At 37.4% G+C, this 21,778-nt stretch overlaps 2 protein-coding genes across 4 annotated transcripts; one reads left to right on the top strand and one right to left on the bottom strand.

Annotated features, from left to right (window-relative positions):
• The first annotated feature begins 424 nt into the window (after positions 1-424).
• crn (pre-mRNA splicing factor crn) lies at positions 425-6,163 on the top strand. The gene is made up of 14 exons (XM_066746172.1): positions 425-561; positions 690-779; positions 844-1,004; positions 1,067-1,263; positions 2,217-2,518; positions 2,823-2,937; positions 3,031-3,206; positions 3,267-3,367; positions 3,448-3,559; positions 3,629-3,775; positions 3,857-3,933; positions 4,013-4,130; positions 4,237-4,497; positions 4,715-6,163. The coding sequence occupies exons 1-14, from the start codon at positions 526-528 to the stop codon at positions 4,859-4,861; spliced, it is 2,040 nt and encodes a 679-aa protein (XP_066602269.1). The 5' UTR covers positions 425-525; the 3' UTR covers positions 4,862-6,163.
• Positions 6,164-6,171: 8 nt separating this feature from the next.
• On the bottom strand, positions 6,172-20,602 carry LOC136785140 (uncharacterized). 3 transcript variants are annotated; one of them, XM_066746171.1, is made up of 12 exons: positions 20,388-20,602; positions 17,035-17,335; positions 14,721-15,238; positions 14,064-14,352; positions 10,143-13,840; positions 9,228-9,249; positions 9,052-9,129; positions 7,248-7,346; positions 7,037-7,178; positions 6,828-6,964; positions 6,671-6,763; positions 6,440-6,572 (listed from the first exon to the last, which is right to left on the bottom strand). In XM_066746171.1, the coding sequence occupies exons 2-12, from the start codon at positions 17,266-17,268 to the stop codon at positions 6,564-6,566; spliced, it is 5,319 nt and encodes a 1,772-aa protein (XP_066602268.1). In that variant the 5' UTR covers positions 17,269-17,335; positions 20,388-20,602; the 3' UTR covers positions 6,440-6,563. The 3 variants fall into 3 exon arrangements, with proteins under 3 accessions (XP_066602266.1, XP_066602267.1, XP_066602268.1); XM_066746169.1 differs by having other exon boundaries at positions 6,172-6,763; XM_066746170.1 differs by lacking the exon at positions 20,388-20,602 and adding an exon at positions 20,178-20,242 and having other exon boundaries at positions 6,172-6,763.
• Between the last annotated feature and the right edge of the window lie 1,176 nt (positions 20,603-21,778).

Raw genomic sequence — 21,778 nt, 5'->3', positions numbered from 1 at the left:
GATTTCCACTGTAACAAAAATAACCACAAAGTACATTTTCTTAAAAAATTCACAATTAATTTTCATTTTTTTTATTAATTTATACTCATCTGATATATTTTGTCTTCTCTGTTATTTATTAAAATCCTTCCTTCTTTTCCACAATCGTTTTGCGAAAATATTATTTTTGTTGATGATACAAAATTGAGGGTTAATCGCGCCATTTGACAGCTAACTCCCTAGAAATCCCCTCGCCCCTCTGATTCTAAATTCCCCTCGCCCCGACACAGGCTGTATCCAAGATGGCGGACTTGGCAACCTCGCACGAAAGTCCGATATGTGTTCTCGAAGCGTCCGATGGCGGTGCCAACTTTGGAAAAATTATATTTCTTTTCAATGTTGCCAACTTGTTTCCTTATCGTGCCGCCATTATGAGCCCGTCAGTCCCTCTGAACATGTCTATAGCTTAACTTTAGCATAATTAGAAGGCCCGTGTTGTGTCTACAATTTATTCATATAATATTTACTGCTTTAAACAATTCCACCATGGAGAGGTCTCAAAAAATGCCCAAAGTTGCAAAGGTAAAATATTATTTTTGAAAATTGCATTATAATTATAAAATTTCTTATTAATTTTAAATTTGGGGAATAATATATATGCACATATTATTCCCTTAAAAAAATTAAACTAACAAATGTATTTTTCATAGGTTAAAAATAAAGCACCAGCAGAGATTCAAATAACGGCTGAGCAACTTTTACGTGAGGCTAAAGAAAGAGATTTAGAGATCCTTCCACCGGTAAGTGTTTATCTACTGTTTTCGATAGTTTGCTTTTTACTAAATTTAACATTTCCTTTTAAAGCCTCCGAAGCAGAAGATCTCAGATCCCCATGAATTAGCAGATTATCAACATCGTAAACGTAAAGTATTTGAGGATAATATACGTAAGAACCGAATGGTTATTGCAAATTGGATAAAGTATGCTAAGTGGGAAGAAAGTCAGAAACAAATACAAAGAGCTAGGTAAATATATATTACCAGAGTCAAATTAATAAATGTTACTTATATAATATTATTAATGTTAGGTCAATATACGAGAGAGCATTAGATGTTGATCATAGAAATATTACAATATGGCTAAAATATACAGAAATGGAAATGCGCAATCGCCAAGTAAATCATGCAAGAAATTTGTGGGATCGTGCAGTAACCATATTACCAAGGGTAAATCAATTTTGGTACAAATTTACTTATATGGAAGAAATGTTAGAAAATATTGCTGGTAAGTGTTATATTATTAAAGTTTCTTGTGACAAAGCACAGATTTCTTTTGGTTAGCTTTGATTTCGTTGTAATTTTAATATGTTATAGATGGAAAAATTCTAAGTATACTGGTTTAGTAAAAGTTCAGAAATATTCGCATAAACTCGAAAATTTGCATTGCACATAAAAGTTTGAAGATATCATTACTCTGAGATAAAAATTTTGAGGAAACAACGTAAGGGCTGCAGATAGTTACTTGCAGTCCTTAAAAAGCTAAACCAATTTTAATAATGACAAAATTGAGGACTATTCGGAATTTCCTCTTTCTATATTATTAGTAAAACTGATGGACCTGGCTGTTATACAGAAAATTAATTTAAGAATGTTGAAATACATACAAATAAAGGAACTTTAGAACAGTTGACCTTTCAAAAGCAGGTATTTGCTATTGATTAGCACTAGGTATAAACAAATGTCCTCCTTTTCTACACATTACAACATTTCCTAATTCAATTTTTAGCTAGTTATCGTGAAAGGGAATTTGAAGGAGGGCTTTCAATTTCTTTATTACAATTGATTTAGCATTTTGGAAGCTGCAAGCAATTATTTAAGGCAGTTGTGGCGCAAGTGTCAAGTCTTTATCCTACGAATTATGTGTACGATTAAAACAGTCTGATACTTTGTTAGTTCAAAATTATTCGCAACTTTGCAGTTTTTATAATTTTGATGTTACGTGCTTTTGACATAGACAATATTTTTTATAAACTCAATTCAGTGCAAATTTCAATTGACTTTGCCTCCTAAACTATGCTAATTATTTATGGATTTTAAATACACTCATATGCTTAAAATTTTCCTTTGTGTGTCATGTTGAAAACTATAACAACAAATTTAGCTTGGAAAAGTACTTTGAAATGTGTGGATTTTAAGCAAGAGTAGACTAACAGTTTCTATTACAAACTTCTTTATTAGGAGCACGTCAAGTATTTGAACGCTGGATGGAATGGGAACCTGATGAGCAAGCATGGCAAACATATATTAAATTTGAGCTACGATACAAAGAATTAGAGAGAGCTAGAAATATTTACCAGCGTTTTGTAATGGTTCATCCCGATGTAAAACATTGGATTAAATATGCCCGTTTTGAAGAAACAAATGGATTTATCAATGGTGCTAGAGAAGTTTATGAAAGAGCTGTAAATTTCTATGGTGACGAAAGTTTAGATGAAAAATTGTATATCGCATTCGCAAAGTTTGAAGAAGGCCAACGTGAGGTAGGTTTAACATGTTCATTATATATATATTGTATAGGGTAGGGGCACTTAAGCCGCCCCAAAGGATAGATACAAAAAGACGCGTATCTCTTTAAGAGATATTCGATTTTCGCATATGACCTTTCTATAAGCAAATAACAAGAGGCTTCGAAAAGATCCCATGCAAAAATCGAGTGTCCTTTCTATTTAAATAGGTACGCGCGCATTGTTGCCTCCATGTTCTGGGTCGTCTTAAGTTCCTCGCCCTGTATATGTATACATCAATATTTGAGCAATTGAAAAATTTAATTCTTTTTTTCTACAGCATGACCGAGCAAGAGTAATATATAAGTATGCTTTAGATCATATTCCTAAAGATAGAACACAAGAAATTTATAAAGCTTACACAATACATGAAAAAAAGTATGGAGATCGTTCAGGTAAATGGATAAAATTACTAACTTGGATATATGTGTGTTTCATTCTAGAAAACTAATAACAAATTGTGACAATACTTTCTTTTATTTGTATAGGTATTGAGGATGTCATAGTTAGTAAAAGAAAATTACAGTATGAGCAAGAAATACATGAAAATCCTTCAAATTATGATGCGTGGTTTGATTACCTTAAATTAATTGAATCTGAAGGAAACACTGATATTGTTAGAGAAACCTATGAGCGAGCTATAGCAAACGTACCTCCTACGAAGGTAATTAAATTTGATGCTATTTAATAGATTGAATTTAACATTAAAATATTTACTTTATAGGAAAAACAATTTTGGAGAAGATACATTTACCTATGGATTAATTATTCTCTATACGAAGAGCTTGATAGGGAAGACACGGACAGAACACGTCAAGTTTACAAGTAGGCACTAACAGTTCATACAAAGAATTTATTAAAGAATATAATTAGTTTAATTTAGTTGTTTATCGTTGTCATTACAGAGTGTGCCTCGATCTTATACCTCATAAAACATTTACATTTTCCAAAATATGGTTATATTATGCAAAATTTGAAATAAGGCAAAAAAACTTAACTACGGCGAGAAAAATATTAGTGAGTCAAAAATTAAATAAACATACCTTTCTGATTCAAATTTATATGTCATGAATGAAATTTTTATAGGGTATGGCATTAGGTATTTGCCCTAGAGATAAATTGTTTCGTGGCTACATTGATTTAGAAATACAACTTCGTGAGTTTGATAGATGTAGAATTTTATATGAAAAATTCTTGGAATTTGGACCAGAAAATTGTACTACATGGATGAAGGTAATCTAGCTTGTTTATTGTAGATTTTAATTCACTTTCTTATCATCAAAAAATCCTATATCTGTCCTTTATTTCATTTAGTTTGCTGAATTGGAAACTCTATTGGGTGATATAGATCGTGCCAGAGCAATTTACGAATTAGCTATATCGCAACCAAGGTAAAAATGTGTATTTCGTAAGATGCGTTAAATTTGTACAAATTTTATAATACATATTAATATTTTTTATATTTTTCAGGTTGGATATGCCTGAGCTTTTGTGGAAATCATATATTGATTTTGAAATATCTCAGGAAGAAACAGAAAATGCAAGGCAACTGTTTGAAAGACTATTAGAACGTACACTTCACGTTAAAGTAAGCACTTTCTCTCTCTCTCTGATTAACAATTATAAACATTATGTGTATTATAGGGTTTTCTAATTATATGAAGTAATTTCAAAATGCTTAAAATTAATTTTAGGTTTGGATTGCGTATGCTAAGTTTGAACTAGCTAATGCTTTAGCAGAAGGTGCTCCTGACAATATTTCGTTAGCAAGAAGAATTTTTGAACGAGGTAATGAGTCGTTAAGAGCAAATGGAGATAAAGAAAGCAGAGTCTTGTTATTGGAAGCGTGGAGAGATTTTGAGAACGAAAAAGGAGACGAAGAAAGCCAAAAGAAAATTATGGATAAAATGCCACGGCGTATTAAACGCAGGAGGCGCGTTGTTGGAGAGGATGGCGTAAGTTTCCTGTTTGTAAAATTTCGAATATATTCTACATACTACAAAATATAGACGAAACTTTAGAATGCCTCTTACATAATAAATAAATTCTTAAGATTATTTGTGTGTGTGTGTGTGTGTGTGTGATTATTTTCTAGTTTCGAGACAAAATAAGCGTATAACGTATTACTAAATGTATGGTTATTTTGAAAAAAATGTGAATTTATATTTTCAGACCGACGAAGGCTGGGAAGAAATATTTGATTTTGTTTTCCCCGAAGATGAATCCCAAAGGCCATATCTTAAATTTTTGGCTTCTGCAAAAGCTTGGATCAAACAAAAGGAGTCTGACGAAAGTAATCCTCATACAGCAGAGTTATAACATTTTTAATTAATAGATGTTAATGTATTTATACCTATGATTAGGCTTCGATTACATTAAAGGTGTAATCACAATTGGTAAAAAAAATCTATAATACACAGTTTCAAGGCATTCTGGGCCAAATGTTAGGGAGTTAAAATTTGCGATCTTTTTCAATTATAGAAAGTACATTGTACTTTAAAATTTACACAGTTTGGACTTACAAATTACAGACGTAGAAAAGAACAGTCGCGTATTATTATACATATGTCCAGTAATTGATCTTCATAATTTGTTAAGTAGAGTATACAGTACTGTTAAAAATATTTTTTATAACATCTTCATGAGTAAAATTGAGACACATTAAAATACTTTTTATATTCCAAATAAATATATCTACTTGAGAAGCAAATGCTGAATTGATATTTGAATTCTCGAATAAAATTGTCTGGTATTTTACAGAAACACTTGTATACAAAATCTCTTCATCAGGTACATGACTGTATGCCTTCAGCATTTTTATTTATTATCTCTCTTATATAAAGTAAAAAAGATGCATGTCAGTATCAGCATTGGTAACATTGTATCGCATCTCAGTAGCACCATTCGTCAACAACGGTAACTTCATTATTACACAGGATTGTACATATATAATATTTATTAATAAATAAAACAATTTTTTTATATACACAATTAAATTAATGCCAAATTTATATATAGTATCTTTAGTACTGCATTTAGTTTCATATTGACTTACGATCATCTCTACCAAGAGTTGCTACTTACAATTCACTTCATCGCCAGTTAAAAACTGTATATTATGCAGATAAAATGTGTATAAAATTTTCCCTTGGCAGTTTTACGTTAATACCAACCAATTCAAATATCTTACTCTCAACCTCTAGTAGGATAAATTACATCATAAAAATTATATTACATGACTTTTCTTATACGAAAGCCCTTGTGAGAAATAAAGCTGTATATACAGAAACGAATAGCTAACACCCATAAAATTGACATTTTGTTAGACATATGTCCCTTTGTTGTATATTTGATTCTGTTAAACCTTATGCAGAAAAGTGAATGTGTACAGCAATCATTTATTTTACTTTATACCTAATGCTCGTCGTATCAAAATTGGTCTATATATTCTTTATCCCCTTAGTCGCCGGCTAAAATCCATTTATGACCTTAGAAGGCCTTGCTTTAGTACCCGATCGGGGCCTACGATTGAAAGAGAGAGAGAGAGAGCCAAACACTTTTCATAAATAAAAGCCTATATTTTTAAATGAAAGTGCGGCACCCGACAGATTAATATTTTCCAGTTATTTAAAAAAGTTGTAATCATGACTTCAACTTTCTCTTCTCGTCACTTTCAAAACCAGAATCCACATCAGTACTATGACATTTCTTTAAACCATTTTCATTTGCATTTTCTTTACAGTTTCCGTACGATTCTGTCAAGAGTTTCTTAATAGTATATACCAAGTGTTGAGAAAAATTTGGATAGCCATCGTAACCAGGAAATACATTGACGTCTATAATTGCATACTTTCCAGTATGGTTTTCAATGACAACATCTACTCCCATTAATGTTAATCCACATATACGTGTTATCTTTTGAACAATTTCCTCCAGTGTGTTATAGTTAGGTTTAACAGTTGTGGGTATGTCCTTCTCCAATAAAATGGACCATTTTGACTTGGCACCACTTTTTGATATATCATGAGAGCTGAAAAATATGGTATCCATTGAAGCACAATCATCCGCATAAAAATTTCGAAAGCTAGGACGTTCTACCACATGGAAATATTCTCCGACGATAAATACTTTATATAAAATAGCATTGTGATTGATAAAGTCTTGTGCCACGCACGGTGTCTGACAGTTTTTCACGCCCTTTTCACTAAAAATAATCATCATCTGAAAGTAGAAGATAAATATTTTTAAACAATTGTAAATTCATTAGAAAATTAAAAACAAATACCTTATGAGCATCGCTCGATCCGTGAGCTATTAGAGGTTTACAGAGAAATGGAAAGCTAATTCTATTTTTTTTAAGTAAGGATACATTTTCGTCCACATCGGTACTTCTTAATTCTACAAAGTTAGGCATAAACACATCTGAAATACATGGTTGATTGATTACATTAATCTTAAAATAAAGTATTTGTTGGCGTAAAATATTGTAAGTACCATTTAATTTAACACCTTCTCGAATAGTGTCATAGGATTTGTATCGATTACATAATTTTCTAACATTCTTTAAAGGATCTATGACAATTAATTCTGGGTTCGTAGAAATGTAATCTTGCACTCTTGCAATAATACAGCTAGCCTTTAATTATAAAATATGTAACTAGCTACAATTACTTTACATACTCAAAATTTATAATTAAATACATACATTTGAATCACCATTCTCTGCATGGGCCAACGTATCTGTAAGTTTATGCAAAAACACATGAAAAGGCTCCTGTGACTCAAGATTCGAATCAATATCAATCTGCAAAATAAAACAAAATACAATTTTCTAAAAATTTTAAGACAATTAATATCAATTATTTTAGCCAATCACATATGAAGCATGAAAAAGTCGATAAATCTAAAATCACGTATATTTCAATTTATACCGTTTTCATCAATAACCCTTGGGAATAGAACACATCTTCTACCTCGTCCCAATTCAATTTTTGTCTCTTTCTCTCAGAGATCCAGAAACCAATGATATATTTATCACACATTTTAATCGCTGGTTAATAGAGATTTAGAAACAAGTATAAAGCTTTCATCTATCCAAGTAAATAAATTAAACAGGATATTTTTGCTTGTAAAAAAATATATAAACTATTTAATCATATTTAAAGAACGCTTTAATAGGTTATGTTTATATTTCTCAAATGTTTCGCTCCACATGTGTCTGAAGTATAGAGAGAGATGTACTACGTGTATAGTGTTTAAATTCATATAAATCGTATAAATCCAGCTTTCACACAGATTCTGACCACCGATCTAAATAAATATGAATAGTTTATCGTATTTTCCACGCGTTTGACTAGTAGGTAGGTATAGAGGAGAAACAAGTTGTGCACCATGTCTGCAGTCTCTGGCAAATTTTTTCTCAGACCACACTTATTTAAAAAAGCTGCAACAAAATATCTACATAGTTTTTATTGATGAAGCCGCGATGACACGTGCCGTACACCGATCGAGCGAATCGAGTAATTTAGTTTTCCTGTTCTCACTCTTTTCCTTTAAAACCTATATATATATATATATATACTTTTGAATTCACTTGTGCACATTATTTAATTATGTGCTTTTTATATAATATGTACACGCGCGAAAACGTCAAAATCCGAAATACTATAAATTATATATATATAGAGAGGGGAGTTAGAGTAAAAACCAAAGTGAAATAAAGTTTGTAACTTGGAATTCAAATTAACTGAAGAATTTAAGCGGGACACAATTTACCGAGATACTACACTACAAAAATCTTTCTTGAAGATTAACGAGTAAACTTTCCCTTTTTACGCTTGTTATCTCGCGCCAAAAGCCAATAATATCTTTTTATTACGCGTGCTGTCTGAGATATTACACTGATATAAACTACGCCGCTATATGTTTGCGTTTACACTGTCCGATAACACGCGTTAGTCATTATCTGTAATAATATATATATATATATATATATATATAATTATGTAGGCGAGACTGTGTGTACTACGATATCTTATTCAAGCAATTTTTTTTTCTTTTTTTTTCCAGAAAAATCTTGCTGTCATTATTCAAACGACATTTAGACGCATGAAATATACGATAACACTCGTAAGATATTTATATATAGGATTTCCATTGCTGGTGGGCGTTAAATAATAGACATATACATCTTTTAATTAGAGCTATTTATATAAAAACTTACACGGAAATATTTAGAGTATTTTTCAATATATATGTGTGTGTAGTTTTAAAAATAAAATTACTTAAAAAAGATCTAATTCTCGCTACTTTTTTGTTACTATTTGAAATTTTACAAAATACATTCATTTATTGCTCGCGTCTCGTTTGATTCAAAAATCGGATGAAATTGATGAGAGTAATTTGAACGTTTTAAAAGGGATCATGGTAATATCTGCCAAATTAGAGAGAAACGCGTTAAAAAATATTTCTTTCGCGTGATGTCATCAATTACTGCCGAAAATTCTTACTTCTCCTAGAGACAAAGAACTGGACCTATTGATATGAAAAATTTCTCCCTGGGATAATGCTGCGGATGCCGCGTCGAGCTGGAATTAAAGTAAAGGCACGATTATTTTTTTCTTACCCTTTATAAGATTCATTTGGGGAATAAGGATCGAGTGAAAGAAGCATCTTCTCGTCTTACCTCCGAATCGCTTTCGTGATGCCTGTAAAATAATATAACAATAGCGAGGGATAAAAAAATGTAACGTATATATTAGGGTGGTCGTGAAAAAAATTTTTTTTCACGGATCCCCAAAAACCACTTGTATTTGATGAGAAACTACAGTGGTTGAAACCTGTGGCCTGATATAAATGATAGAAACACGTGCCCCATTGCGATCAAATATAATTTTCGAAGAATTTTACAGTTTTTCGCAGATAACTCATTAAATATTCGATTCTATGAAAAGATGCATATAACCTTTTCTCTGCAGAATTAAATTCTACATAATAAAGGTTCTACACATTTTTCTTCTAGAATGCATACTAATCGAGATATTGCTGAAAAATCGATCCTCTTTTTCGTTTATACACATGCATTATATTGACATATGCTCATATGAGTAGTTATTCTTATTTCGCTGTAGTTACACATTTTATTTCTCTTAATTTAATAAAATATGTTAATTGTACGGTAAACTAAAAATAATTATTCATATAAACATATCAATATAATGTGTATAAACGAACAAGAGGATCGATTTTTCAGCAATATCTCGATTAGTATGCATTCTAGAAGAAAACTGTATAGGACCTTTATTATGTAGAATTTAATTCTGCAGAGAAAATGTTATATGCATCTTTTCGTAGAATCGAATATTTAATGAGTTATCTGCGAAAAACTGTAAAATTCTTCGAAAATTGTATTTGATCGTATTGAGGCACGTGTTTCCATCATTTATATCAGGCCACAGGTTTCAACCATTGTAGTTTCTCATCAAATACTAGTGGTTTTTGGGGATCCGTCAAAAAGATTTTTTTTAACGACCACCCTAGTATATATATATATATATATATAAGAGAGAAGCATATAGCTATTATAATTGAACGAATTTACCTGGTTTCCTGACCAATCACAAGATTGCTCCTTCCATAATTACTGCAGGTGCTCGATTTTTCGGAAGTTCTAGAGAAGTTTTCCACATCGTTCACCGAGGCCACATTATTACCATAATTATTCACGTTAAGCAATTTAGCCGGAGGACTTGCATCGTTAAGCTTGCATTTTTCCAAATAGCCTATCATTTGTTTGCGTAGCTGAACACGATTGATCGTGTCTGGTCCGTTATTACATTTATCGCTTTTCCAAGAGGTTGCTTCGGACATTGGGAGAGAGGCGCAATCTTGCAAAGAATTGTCCGATTCGTTCAATTGTGCGAGACTCAAGGTGACCGGAGGGTCGGATTTGTCGGTAGCACTTCTCTCCGCGTCTTGCGTTATCGTCGATACGTTATCGCGCGCAGAATTTCCGGATGCGCTCGATCGAGCGGAACTCATTGCTTGGACATTTTTAGCGACGTCCGCCGCTTCTTCGCATACCTCGTCAATTTCTTTCTTCTCCGATTGACGGATTTTCGTTTGCGACTGTTCGCCATGAGAGTATTCCGAAGACACTTCTTCGTTTATCACGGAGAGCTCCGATCGAAAGTCCTCGATCAACACTGTCTTCTCGCAATTGGCGTCCCTGTTGACTAACAAGGAGCCACTTGCCATTATATCCATACATCTCTGCAATGCCGGAGCAATGCTGTTGAATAATATTTGTTCCTCGAAAGCCCTTTGATCGTATCGCTCGATTGTCAAGCGATCCTTGTTCGGGCCACATTGAAAAATACCCATTGGACCGCGATCCTCCTCGCTATGCTGCAGCTTCCCATTGATCAACGCTGCTGCAGCATCGGTCGATGAAGATTTCGAAAGATTCTCTTCTCTCCTATCTCTGTATTTAGCCACGGCACTTTCCTCTCGACGAGGAGCGTCTTGGAGAGGCTTCGCCCTTCTCCCAACATCCCCGCCGTCACTCCCCCTGGCGCTCTTTGCCTCCTCGACCGCTCCTTCGGATTCGTCGGGCAATTGAACGGCAGCAATAATACCATCGGCAACAGCCTCGAGAGGCTTCTCCGTCGGCTTCGCCTCATCCCCATTCTTTCCTTCGGACAACGCCACGGAAGTACCTCGCTGCGATTTCATTCCCCGAAAATCCTCCTGCTGCACAATGTTTGGTTCGTTACTCTCATTTACCATTATTCGACTCTTGTCCAAAGCGATATTGTCCGCTTTGTCGGATCTCTCCTGCACGATCTCCACATGCTCATTCGCTACCGCTTTATGCAAATTATTATCGTCGTCGACATCAGTTATGGTTTCGCTATCGTTTGATTCCTCCATCATCGTCAGCGATTCTTGCCGGTTGCTCGCATTCGCTGCTTTATCTCGGGCGTCGGACATTGCACCTTCCACGTGCATCACTCGTAATTCCTCGGGCCCTAAAAACGTTCGATGGATCACTGGCGGTACCAGGGCTACTTTCAAAGGATCCTGCAGCAGTTTATTTTGCTCCGCGTTTAGCACGAGCCCGCTACCCTCGTCGCTCGCACGATCCTCCAGATTCGCGTGCTTCAAAGCTTGCATCAACTTTCGAAAGACGCTTATCTCCTCCGTACTGAGCTCCGAGTTCGCCTCCTTATTGCTCTCGCACGCTTCGGTCCCAATTCTATCGCGTTTCTCCGCTGCTCTCGAGTCGGCTACGTTGCAATCTCCTCGAAATTTGTAGCCAGTGCCCTCCGAAGGGATCTCCAACTCGAAACATCCCGTTTTTACATTGGAATTAAGCCTGACGGCCGTTTCGTTAATTTTCTTGGAAAACTTGTGCGCGGAATCAGACGCGGCTCGATTGGAAGGATTCGCCTCGATGGGTTTATCGAGGCTCTCCGAACGAGGCCCTTTTCTCCCTAAAAATGGTGCATCCTTCATCGGCCCTTCCCGTCCATTCGATCCCGCTTCACCGCGATTCGCTCCTTCGGCTTCGTCTCCCCGATCCTTTCGAGGTGCGCTCGCGCACATGGTGAATATTTCTGCAGCATTATCGTTGAACAATTCTGAAAATTCGTACTGTGATAACGATCTCGTTATTTCATCGGTGTCGCGTCTGACACGACTGATGATTTGATCAAAAGCGCGAATAATTTCGTCCAAGTCCGACACTTTCGGAGCCCGCAAACTCATTCCCCCGTCCAAAGCATCGACTGGCGGATGTCTGTTTGCTTTTGAAGAGGGTTTCGATAGCGAGGAATGCTTCTTCAACATTTCTTCAAACTCAGCCTCGACTTTTCTCAATCTCTCGCGAGACTCGAATCGATGGCTACGATGTTCCCCGATCGAAGCAATCGCGTCAGCTGCAGGATATCGCGAGTCCGGAGTACGACGCGTTTCGTTCTCGTTGGATTCCAAGGAAGAAGAAGCAGAACTTTGAGATTCGTCGATGCTCGTGACTGATCGGTTCTCGAGCAGCTGCTCATTCATTCCACGAATCTCCTCGCTCGCGGATTCAAGCAACATTTTCTTGATGAAGTGATCAACCGCACCATCAACAATATCGATCTCCTCGTCGTTCAGCTCTCTGCATGCTAGAGATTCTCTCGTCAATGGCTCATCTTGCGGGACGAAGCGTTTAGCTGGATCGGACGAAAGTTGGTGGAAAAGATGGTGTTTCTTTATCAGTGGCACAGTGGTTAGCGGCGTTGATTTGAATGTCGCGGCGGCTCCTTCCCCGTCCGTTCCCTCCCTACCTTCTTCCTCGAGGTCTGCCGCCGCCGCCGCCGCCGCCGCTGCTGCTGCTTCATCATCGTCCTCGGAGATCCTATTGCCCGCACCATCGAGCCCTAAATTCTTATTCGAGCTCTCCTCGTCCGCATGGTCAGTCCCCTCGTCCCTCCTCCTCCGACGATTCACCCCCGAATTTAAAGCTTCTTCGGCATCGTTGGCAAGACTGCAGGAATTCTTGCATATGCTGCTGCTATCCGACTGCAGGTCCTCTTGCTCGGCATTGAAATGAAATTTCGCATTTCTATAAAAACTGCCCCTCGGGTTTCTGCTATTCCCTGCATCATTCTCCATAGGCAGCATCGATATCTTCTTCTTCGTAATACCCTTCTTCGTTTTCTTCCTCGAATTCTGATGTCCATTCTTATTCATGCACCTCTTTAAAGCGGTGAAAAAAGTTTTCACGGAATTGACAGGAATCTCGCATTTGTTATTCGAATAACCCGGACAATCCTTCTCCCCGGAGCTCTCGATAGAAACAGCTGCTGCAGTCGCAGCACCAATCACTGTCCTTTTCTCCTGCACCGTTGGTGCGTTACGCGCCTCGGACGTCTCCTCGACCTCGAAATTTGCATCGAGCGCTAAACCCGTTACGTTATCCGACGCCTCGCGAGATTCCGCATTATCCGATTTGTCCAAGCTACCGAGACTGCGGCATCTTCCTATCGACATCTTTTGTTCGCGAGCCTGCGTCGTTCTTTGCTGCGTGTCGCGCTTTTCCACAATCACCTTTTCGCCCGATTCCTTTGACGAACCATATTGAAACTCAAATATTCCAACGTTGCTGGATTTCGATTGGACAAAAGAGTTGTCCGGTGAAATGTGCACGTTCGCCAAAGTCTGCATCTTGAGCTCCGGTGTTATTTCGAAGGATAGTTCATTTTTAATTTTCAGATTGCTGGATATTTTGTTCGACTCGCCGGATGTAACCACCTGTGAGTTTAATAGAGAAAATGATTGATAAATTGTCTTTGTAAATAAGATGCGAAAAGTATCCACACTGCACAATCGATTAAATGTTCGCGCAAGAGGGCCGAGAGTCGACCGTATAATACGCGTTGGAGAGATGGATTCTCCACGCAAAAGACGTAAATATATATATATATATATATATATATATTTGTGCAGCGTGTGTACATGTATACACGAGTTTTACCTTAAATCTAGTGTTATCGGGCTTTGCAGGAATTTTTGTGGGAGAATAGTCGTAGGACGAGAATCGAGTGGAGTGCTGTTGCTGGTATTTCGAGTCGTCGAGACGCGAAACTTTGGCGATTGGATCGTCCAAGTTGCGAGACTTGGGGGTTGGAATGGGGCGATTCACGGGGTTCCTCGGCGAAGAAGAGGAAGAGGAAGAATCTTCCTTCAATCCATGGAGCTTGGAAATTACTAGTTCTTGGATGTGCAGCAATTGGTCGTCCATTTTCGGCACTGCAGGCTTCTCTCTGTGAAAAGGACATTTTATTCTTTTCTATACCTCTTGCTCCTCCATGCAGAATGACCAATTTACGTTACGCGAATATACACACACACACACACATGTATTTATATATATAAGAGACCGCAGTGCATGTGCACGAGCGAACCTTTGATCATTTTTCACGGATCAACATCGACGAACGAAACATATATATATATATATATTTTGTCGATAAATTTGTATGCCAGCGATTCATTCATATGTGTGGGTGTGTGAGCAAGTTGTGCGCGTGGAAAGGTTTTCTCGCGTAAGGAATTGTCAACGCGTGTACGATCATGACGGTGGCATGCATTAATTATATATACGGTATAGGAAATGATTCCATCGACTCACTTGTCTTCGGTTCTAGTTGGGGAGTTAAGGCCGGTGGTTAAATTTAAATCGCTCATTTGTCTCTCAGCCTCGTTAAGCACTTTGGTAGCATTTTCAAGGACGACCGTCGTGTCCGGGCTGAAAATTGGGCTGGCAGGCTTGGCGCTGATGGTCGTCGGTATATTGGTCGCAAGGTCAAATTCGTGATCGTTCGCGAAGCTGATCGTTGGTTTCTTCAAATAATTCGTAGGAAGATCCATTTCCGGCTCTGCGAAGTATCTCGTTCCTGATTGATTTGGCTGGTATCTTATCGAGGGTTCGACAAAACCGTACAAAGAGCTCGAATCGATGGTTGGATCGTTCAATGATTTTACTCCTGCATGCTCCATTTCGTGCTGCTTCAAGGACCTCGTCGTCTCCTTCGTAGCGAACTTCCTCATGAAGTCTTCCTCCGAGTCTGTAACGATTTTCTTCACCGTCTTCTTCCGCGACTCTCCCATTGGACTCGTCCTAGGTAACTTGAGGTAGTTGGCCAAGTACTGCGAAGGAAGAAAACTCTGTCATTGTCCATTCTACGAGGACGTATCAGCAGGATCTAAGCAGTATTACTCGCTGCTAAAAATGGTAAAGTAATTCTTCCAAGATAAATTTTACCAAACCTCTTTAAATTTATACTATACTTGAAGAAATTTTCCAACCGCAAAAAATGAGTGAAATCAATCTTTTAGGAAAGCACACTCTTAATGCTGACATTATAACTACATATGCTAATAAAAATTAATATTGATAAGAGATATAAGTGGCTGAAATTTCTAATGGAAAGCAAGACTCTATAGGATTGCTCGCTAAAACGTTCTTTGAAAAATTCTTATTGCACAATTGGTGAAACCGCAAATTCTCGGTCAACAATTTTTAATCCTATAATAAAATTAATACTGTATTGATAAAAGAAAACCGCAGTTGAGATAAAACATGTAAATTACCCAAAATAGAATTATTGAAAGGAAGTAATTTACAGAAATAGATTTGCTAAAGTACTATGAGAAAATAACCTGCTATCATTATCTGTATGGAAATTGGGAGAAAAATGACGAAAGACTGGCGTTTTTAACGTTTCATCGACATTGACGCGAGAGGAATATTGGGAAAGGAGGGATATTCCAGGAGAAACGGTTGGAACATGATAGATTTCGTTGGGAGCTTCATTACAGGTTTGGTGTTTCTGTAAATGGGGTGGGTTTGCAGTATATTGACTGCCTTGGAAGTATACATATATGATTAACGATCGCCAAGCACGAAAACTCTTAACGAACGAGAGCTATATCCCGCCCGAGCACTGATGGTATGCAGTCTCCATTACGACTGATAAATACGTATATTACATCTATATACAGAAGCAAATGCTCAAAACTTATACCAATCGATTACTATATAGTATACATGGTACGCGCGACTAACAGCTCCTAAATTACATGTTTTTCGCGTGCAACCGATCGTAAAACTCTCGCAATTAGCTTAGAAAAATTTAATTCCCCCTAATGACTGCATTTAATGCAATGTGCAACGACATTCCACGTGCTTCAACAACCCCTATTCCATAAACCAATCGACATATCCTACATTTTCCAGTAATACCATGCATTTTCTCCAGACTCCTCCGTATATATAATTGATTCTTCTTATGATGTAACTATAGTTCAATTCCAACTATACTCCAAATGACGTCACTATAGTAAAGTCTGCAAAGGAGCAACCCCCTTAAAAATTTGGTATATAGCGCATGGAGCTTTGAAAGCAAAATTCGAAAATTTGCTTCCTCTTTGGCGCAAAGGATCCAAAACAATAGTTGCATATCCATAGCGCAGATTCAGACACTATACGCTGAGGAAAAAGTTCCTTTCATTCGAATAAATCCTTGCTCGAATAATCGCAAAGCAATATTTACTTATAGTTTTAATCAATGGCTCGTTAAAATAAATAGAAATGATTATGAACACACACACACACACACACACTCAAATCACAATTGTAGTCCTTTTAATCAAATTTCTCATTAAAATCAAGCAAACATTTATTTTCAATTATTCAAACAAAATTAATTAAATAATCTAACAAGTATTATCCAAGTCTCTCATAGAAATACTTGTATAATTAATGGATCGGTTGAAAGTAGCTAATCGCGTATATGTATATGTAAATCAAGACCCTCGAGTTGCAGTTAAATGCATCCACACGCAGGGTATATCCAAAGTTGTAATTATATATATATATATATTTAAAAATGACAAACTCTGCATCTGAGCATAATTATGAATTAATTCTGATAAACGATTACCGCGTCGCTGTTGGCTAAATCCTCTTGTCGAGTGTTCTTCTGGCGTGCACTATCCTCACCGGAAGTGCTCCTGTGTCTCGATGTACTCCTCGTCCTAGACGCGCTTCTGCCTCTCGAGGCAACCGTGGGATGTTGATGCCTCGGTAATTCGTTCAGTTCACATTCGTTCAGTAAGCGTGCCGAATTCTTGCGACGGCTCGAACATCTCGACAAACGTTCCGTTAACGCGTCCATGGAACAATCGTTGCAACATTTATTCCTGCTCCGACCGTCGCTTCTGCTGCTTGCCAAATGTAAAATGCTGCAAGGTAAAAGGAAATCTATAGAAAATGCAGAAAGTATATATACGAGAGGAGAAAACAATTTCAAAGAATGTAAAAGATCATCGTACAATTTATATATATATAGGTACAATAAGGTATATAAATTTGATAAACGCGCGAATTTAACCGCATGCAGGAATTTCTATTGAAAATTTGAAATTGCCGGTAGAATAACTTTCTTCGATTTTTTTCCTTCAAATATTTCGTGTATTGCGAACGAGGGGTATTTTTTGTTTCTGCAGTATATATATATATATAGAGAGAGAGAGAGAGTATGGGGCGAGGTTTTGGATGGCTCTTTCTCCAACGGATGTGAGTATAGTGGTAAGGAGGGGAGCAGGTACAGTTGAGGGTGGTTGGCCCCGCTGTGTGCTTGCTGTTTTTCAGGGACGAAGGGTAGGAGGGGGGAGGGGGTGGATCGAGAGTATAGCAGGCGTATAGCACAGCCCTGCGTTTTCCTCGTTGCACTGCGATGCGCGTGGTACCATCGCGTAGAATATATCCAGATATCGATCCCTTAAAGCGACCTACCCATTCACCACAAACACACGCACATAGAAACGTGAAAACGCGATCGTTAAGAATCATCGGAAAATCTGCAAATTCGCCTATGAAGATTTTTGAAAATTCCACTTTAATCTCAGTTTTATTTTGCGAGAAAAATAACGCATGATGATGGTAGTAATTTCTTAAACAAAAGACTTGCAGGAAAGAATATCTTTTTTGCAGTGAAAATTTCTTATATACGATTGTTCTTGACATTTAATTATATTTTTAGATAAGAGAGAGGGAGAGAGATGGTAATTGGTAAAATGGACGATTCTCGTCGCAATATTGAGAAGAATTGTGCGAGTTAAGGAAAATTCTCGTTGGAGCATGATGGGAGAAAGGGAGTTTTCCCTTTAATACCGCGGCGGGCCGGGTACTCCGTGATCAATAACTGCACGTCAAAGCTACGTAGCGAATCACGCCCACACGTGGGGATACACCGCTCTTCATCCGCGCGCGCGTTAAAGACGATGTTACGGTTTATTCGTATTTCCCGTAATAATAATGATGATGATAAATGCACAGCAATCGGCGCTTTAAAGCGACACCGCGGGAAAACCTCTAAACTCGTAAATTATATGCGATTGGATGCACAAATCCACATCGTATAATTTTACAGCATTCGTCGCGCAGCATCTCGATCCGAGCATATCTGCATGTGCTTTAGCTCTTTGGACAAATATTTGACGAAGAATTATCATAAATAACATCGATGAAAAGAACGAACATGTTCGCAGTGAAGAAAAGTTTTTTGTGCCATATATAAGAAAAAATAATTGTAGGCTCATAGCTGTTGGTTAAAGCTGCTGTGATGAAAATATTATAAAGTTATACGGAGAGCGGTGGGGGGGAGGGAGGTTTACTGACAAAACTATACTTATGTGTATAGCCTTGCCAGAGACTTTGGATGTAAATTATTTGGCCAGTGTGCATATTTTCGTAATACGCGTGCACGTGCCTGATAAGTTTGGTAGAGCGTGAAATATATATAATTATCGAATTATATAACATAATTTTTGTGTTAACTTTGAAGAATGGTATATATAGACCCTTAAAGCCGAAGGAATCGTTTTCCAAGAAGGAAAAATCATCCAACGCGGATGCAGAATAGCGTGAAATTGAAATGGACCGTTGAAGATTGGAGATTTTGTTCAGACCCCCCCCCCCCCCCGCCCCCCACCGTGTGTCGTCCGATTACACATACATATATACATATATGTACGTATGCAAAGAAAAAGCGAAAAGAACGCGTCTGGATGGAACATGGGAGATTGGGTTTCTCTGTAGCAAGCACGATAAGCAGCGCGTAAAGCGTATACAGGGTGAGGCACTTAAGCCGCCCCAGAATACGAATGCCGAAAGAGGTGTATCTCTTTAACTATAACAGATATTAAATTTTTCCATAGGACATTTTCGAAGCCTCTTGTTATTTGCTTTCAGAAAGGTTCTATGCAAAAATTGAATATCTTTTATAGATGAAGAGATACGCTCCTTTCTGCATCCATATTCTGGGGCGGCTTAAGTGCCTCACCCTGTATATAAAAACAAACCGAAAAAATATTGAAATGCAAATTAAACGTTCGCTGGTTCTAAACAAACGAGAAACCAGCTTCGCGTGCACTTATTTGCCAATCGTTATTCTCAGCTGCTTGACAAAACTTTGATTGAAGAAAAACTTTACTATACTATAGCACTACTATACTTTTTTTCTTCCGAGAGCAAATCTCGCGCGCGGGTTAACGAGACTAAATTATATAGAGTATATACGATAAAGGAATAAAGAGCGAGGCGTGCAAGGACTTGGGAAAAAAAGCAGCTGTCATTGTGTATACTAATAAAATGAATAACGTTACGAGTGAATTTCTTATATATACGCGCGTAATTAAAATAAAATTGCACATTTGGCAAACTGCATGCAGAGGTGTTTGACGAGCAGAGTTCTAATTTGCGATTTAATTCGTTTCGAGTTTCTCGCGAGCGCAAATATCAATGGACGAAATAAAAGTAGAGTATACGAGTGATGGTGGTGGTGGGGGGGATGATGATGATAAAAGTGCAGGGGAGGAAAACGAGACTGCTGGTTCGTTGTTGGAGAAAAGCAGTTAATGAAAGAATGACTAAATTGCGAGAGATTGGTTTCAAGGTCAAGCTGAGGTGGAGGCTCGCGCTCGATGATGGCGTCATGTCGAAATAGCGTCCATCCACTTTAAAATGGAATTGGCGAGGGGCAGAGACACCATGCACACAGCGTAGTACATATACAGGCCATACGGCTCGGCTATAGTGTGCTGGTCGAGTCTCTAGAATCGTCCGGATCAATAAGGCCCCCCACCGGCCCCTCCACTTCTCTCTGCTGCTGCTCCTTCTCCTATGCTCTTCCTCCCTCCTCCTGTATACACCCCCTGCCCCATCGGTCTTCTCCATCCACCTATTTCTCGCACTGGCTCTTTCGAAATCCCTAGAAATCTTGGAAAAACTCACACCCTGCCTCTCACCCCCGATACTCTCTGCCAATCTAGCTGAATTTCGCCAAAAAAAATGTCTGCTCCCGTCGCACTCGTCTTTTATTTATCAATCGATCAACATGCGAGTCTCTCGCTCTCGTATACAGTTGGCTAGATATAAATTTCAATCATCTTGCACGAATTATGATTCACTCATTAAAACCAACTGTTTCCGTTTTTTTACTCCACTTTGTAGTTTATCGTTTGTCAGTGCAGTATAGTTTTCTGCGATTATATATAAGTTTGTGTAATAATTTCAGTCTATATAGGGTAGCTTGGAAAGTTTTTAAAGTGTTCGCTGTGCTTCGCACGCGCGTGTCGGTGTTTCTTTGCTCATCAGCCCAGTGATATTAACGTTCCACTGGCTCGCGCGCGCGTTGGTGCTTCTTCCTGTTCCTTCTCTCCTTCCTTATCTCCCAGCGAGAAAACCGTGTGACCAATCCGCCTACCCCAACCGAGTTCTGGCATTGATTTTCAAAGCCCGGAAGAGCCGAAATACGTATAGCCTTCGTGTGAGCCACGCTTCGACCGTAGTCTCTTTTGGTTTTCGTCAGATTTGCGGAAAATCACGAGAAACGTGGATAACATAAACATCAGATTTTTTTCTACAAGTCGCGGTTTCATTTGTCTGTAATTAAATTATAGACAATTATTCCTTGGATGATTTTAAGTTACGTTAAAGGCAAACTCGAGACATATATTGTATATGCTGTATAGTGAGTTGGAAGGAATACAAGAAAATTGAAATATATATATATCTTAGGTCTTTGGTTTCTCTCTCTTTTTGCAATGTTAAATAACAATTTCTTGGAATTATAATTATTTTATATACAGAGAGCAACCATTTACCTTGACGAACTAGATGTTAAATGTCCAGGGTCCAATGGTTTTATTTTTCAAAAATTTCTTGCAAGAACATTGCTTCTAAAATATAAATAGAGCTATATGAAATTGTTGTTGAAGTTGGGATTAAAATGTTAAAATAACCAAAAAAAGTTTAAAGTATTTGAATTTTTTTCTATGTAAATAATAGAATTCTAGAGCTTGGCACAATCCTCGGGGCTCATTCTGTATAGAGCTGAGCACCTAGAGAACAGCTGTTTGCGCAAATCCATAGAATTCTTAAATCAATTTATTTGCCACGGATGAAACAAATTTCTACTGTTTCTTAGAAACACTAATTAAAAAGGAAAGACTCTTAAATCCTTCGTGTGCGTACGTGTACCTGCCTGCGGTATAAAGAAGAAAAGGAAGATTTTAGATTAACCGTAATTTAACCAAAAAATTGGCCTGTGCAAGTGGCAATGAAATTTTCTTCAATGATCAAAAAACAAAAAAAAAATATTAAGCAGTTGACACTCTTTGGGT

The sequence above is a fragment of the Prorops nasuta genome, unplaced genomic scaffold, assembly GCF_024137725.1.
Source record: "Prorops nasuta isolate Cenicafe-Biocafe unplaced genomic scaffold, Cenicafe_Pnas_1.2 PNAS00171, whole genome shotgun sequence".
NCBI classification, from domain to species: domain Eukaryota; kingdom Metazoa; phylum Arthropoda; class Insecta; order Hymenoptera; family Bethylidae; genus Prorops; species Prorops nasuta.
This window is presented reverse-complemented; position numbering and strand designations above follow the sequence as displayed.

What these genes read in the sequence shown, in the direction of transcription:
- LOC136785140 (XM_066746169.1), bottom strand. Translation starts at nt 17,268, where the DNA reads ATGGACGCGTTAACGGAACGTTTGTCGAGATGTTCGAGCCGTCGCAAG. An exon ending in CCAACTAGAACCGAAGACAA is followed by an intron (nt 14,353 to 14,720) that starts GTGAGTCGATGG and finishes TCCTTTTCACAG; the next exon opens with AGAGAAGCCTGCAGTGCCGA. An exon ending in CAGAGAATGGTGATTCAAAT is followed by an intron (nt 7,179 to 7,247) that starts GTATGTATTTAA and finishes TTATAATTAAAG; the next exon opens with GCTAGCTGTATTATTGCAAG.
- crn (XM_066746172.1), top strand. Translation starts at nt 526, where the DNA reads ATGGAGAGGTCTCAAAAAATGCCCAAAGTTGCAAAG. An exon ending in ATTTAGAGATCCTTCCACCG is followed by an intron (nt 780 to 843) that starts GTAAGTGTTTAT and finishes TTCCTTTTAAAG; the next exon opens with CCTCCGAAGCAGAAGATCTC. An exon ending in GCGTTGTTGGAGAGGATGGC is followed by an intron (nt 4,498 to 4,714) that starts GTAAGTTTCCTG and finishes TTATATTTTCAG; the next exon opens with ACCGACGAAGGCTGGGAAGA.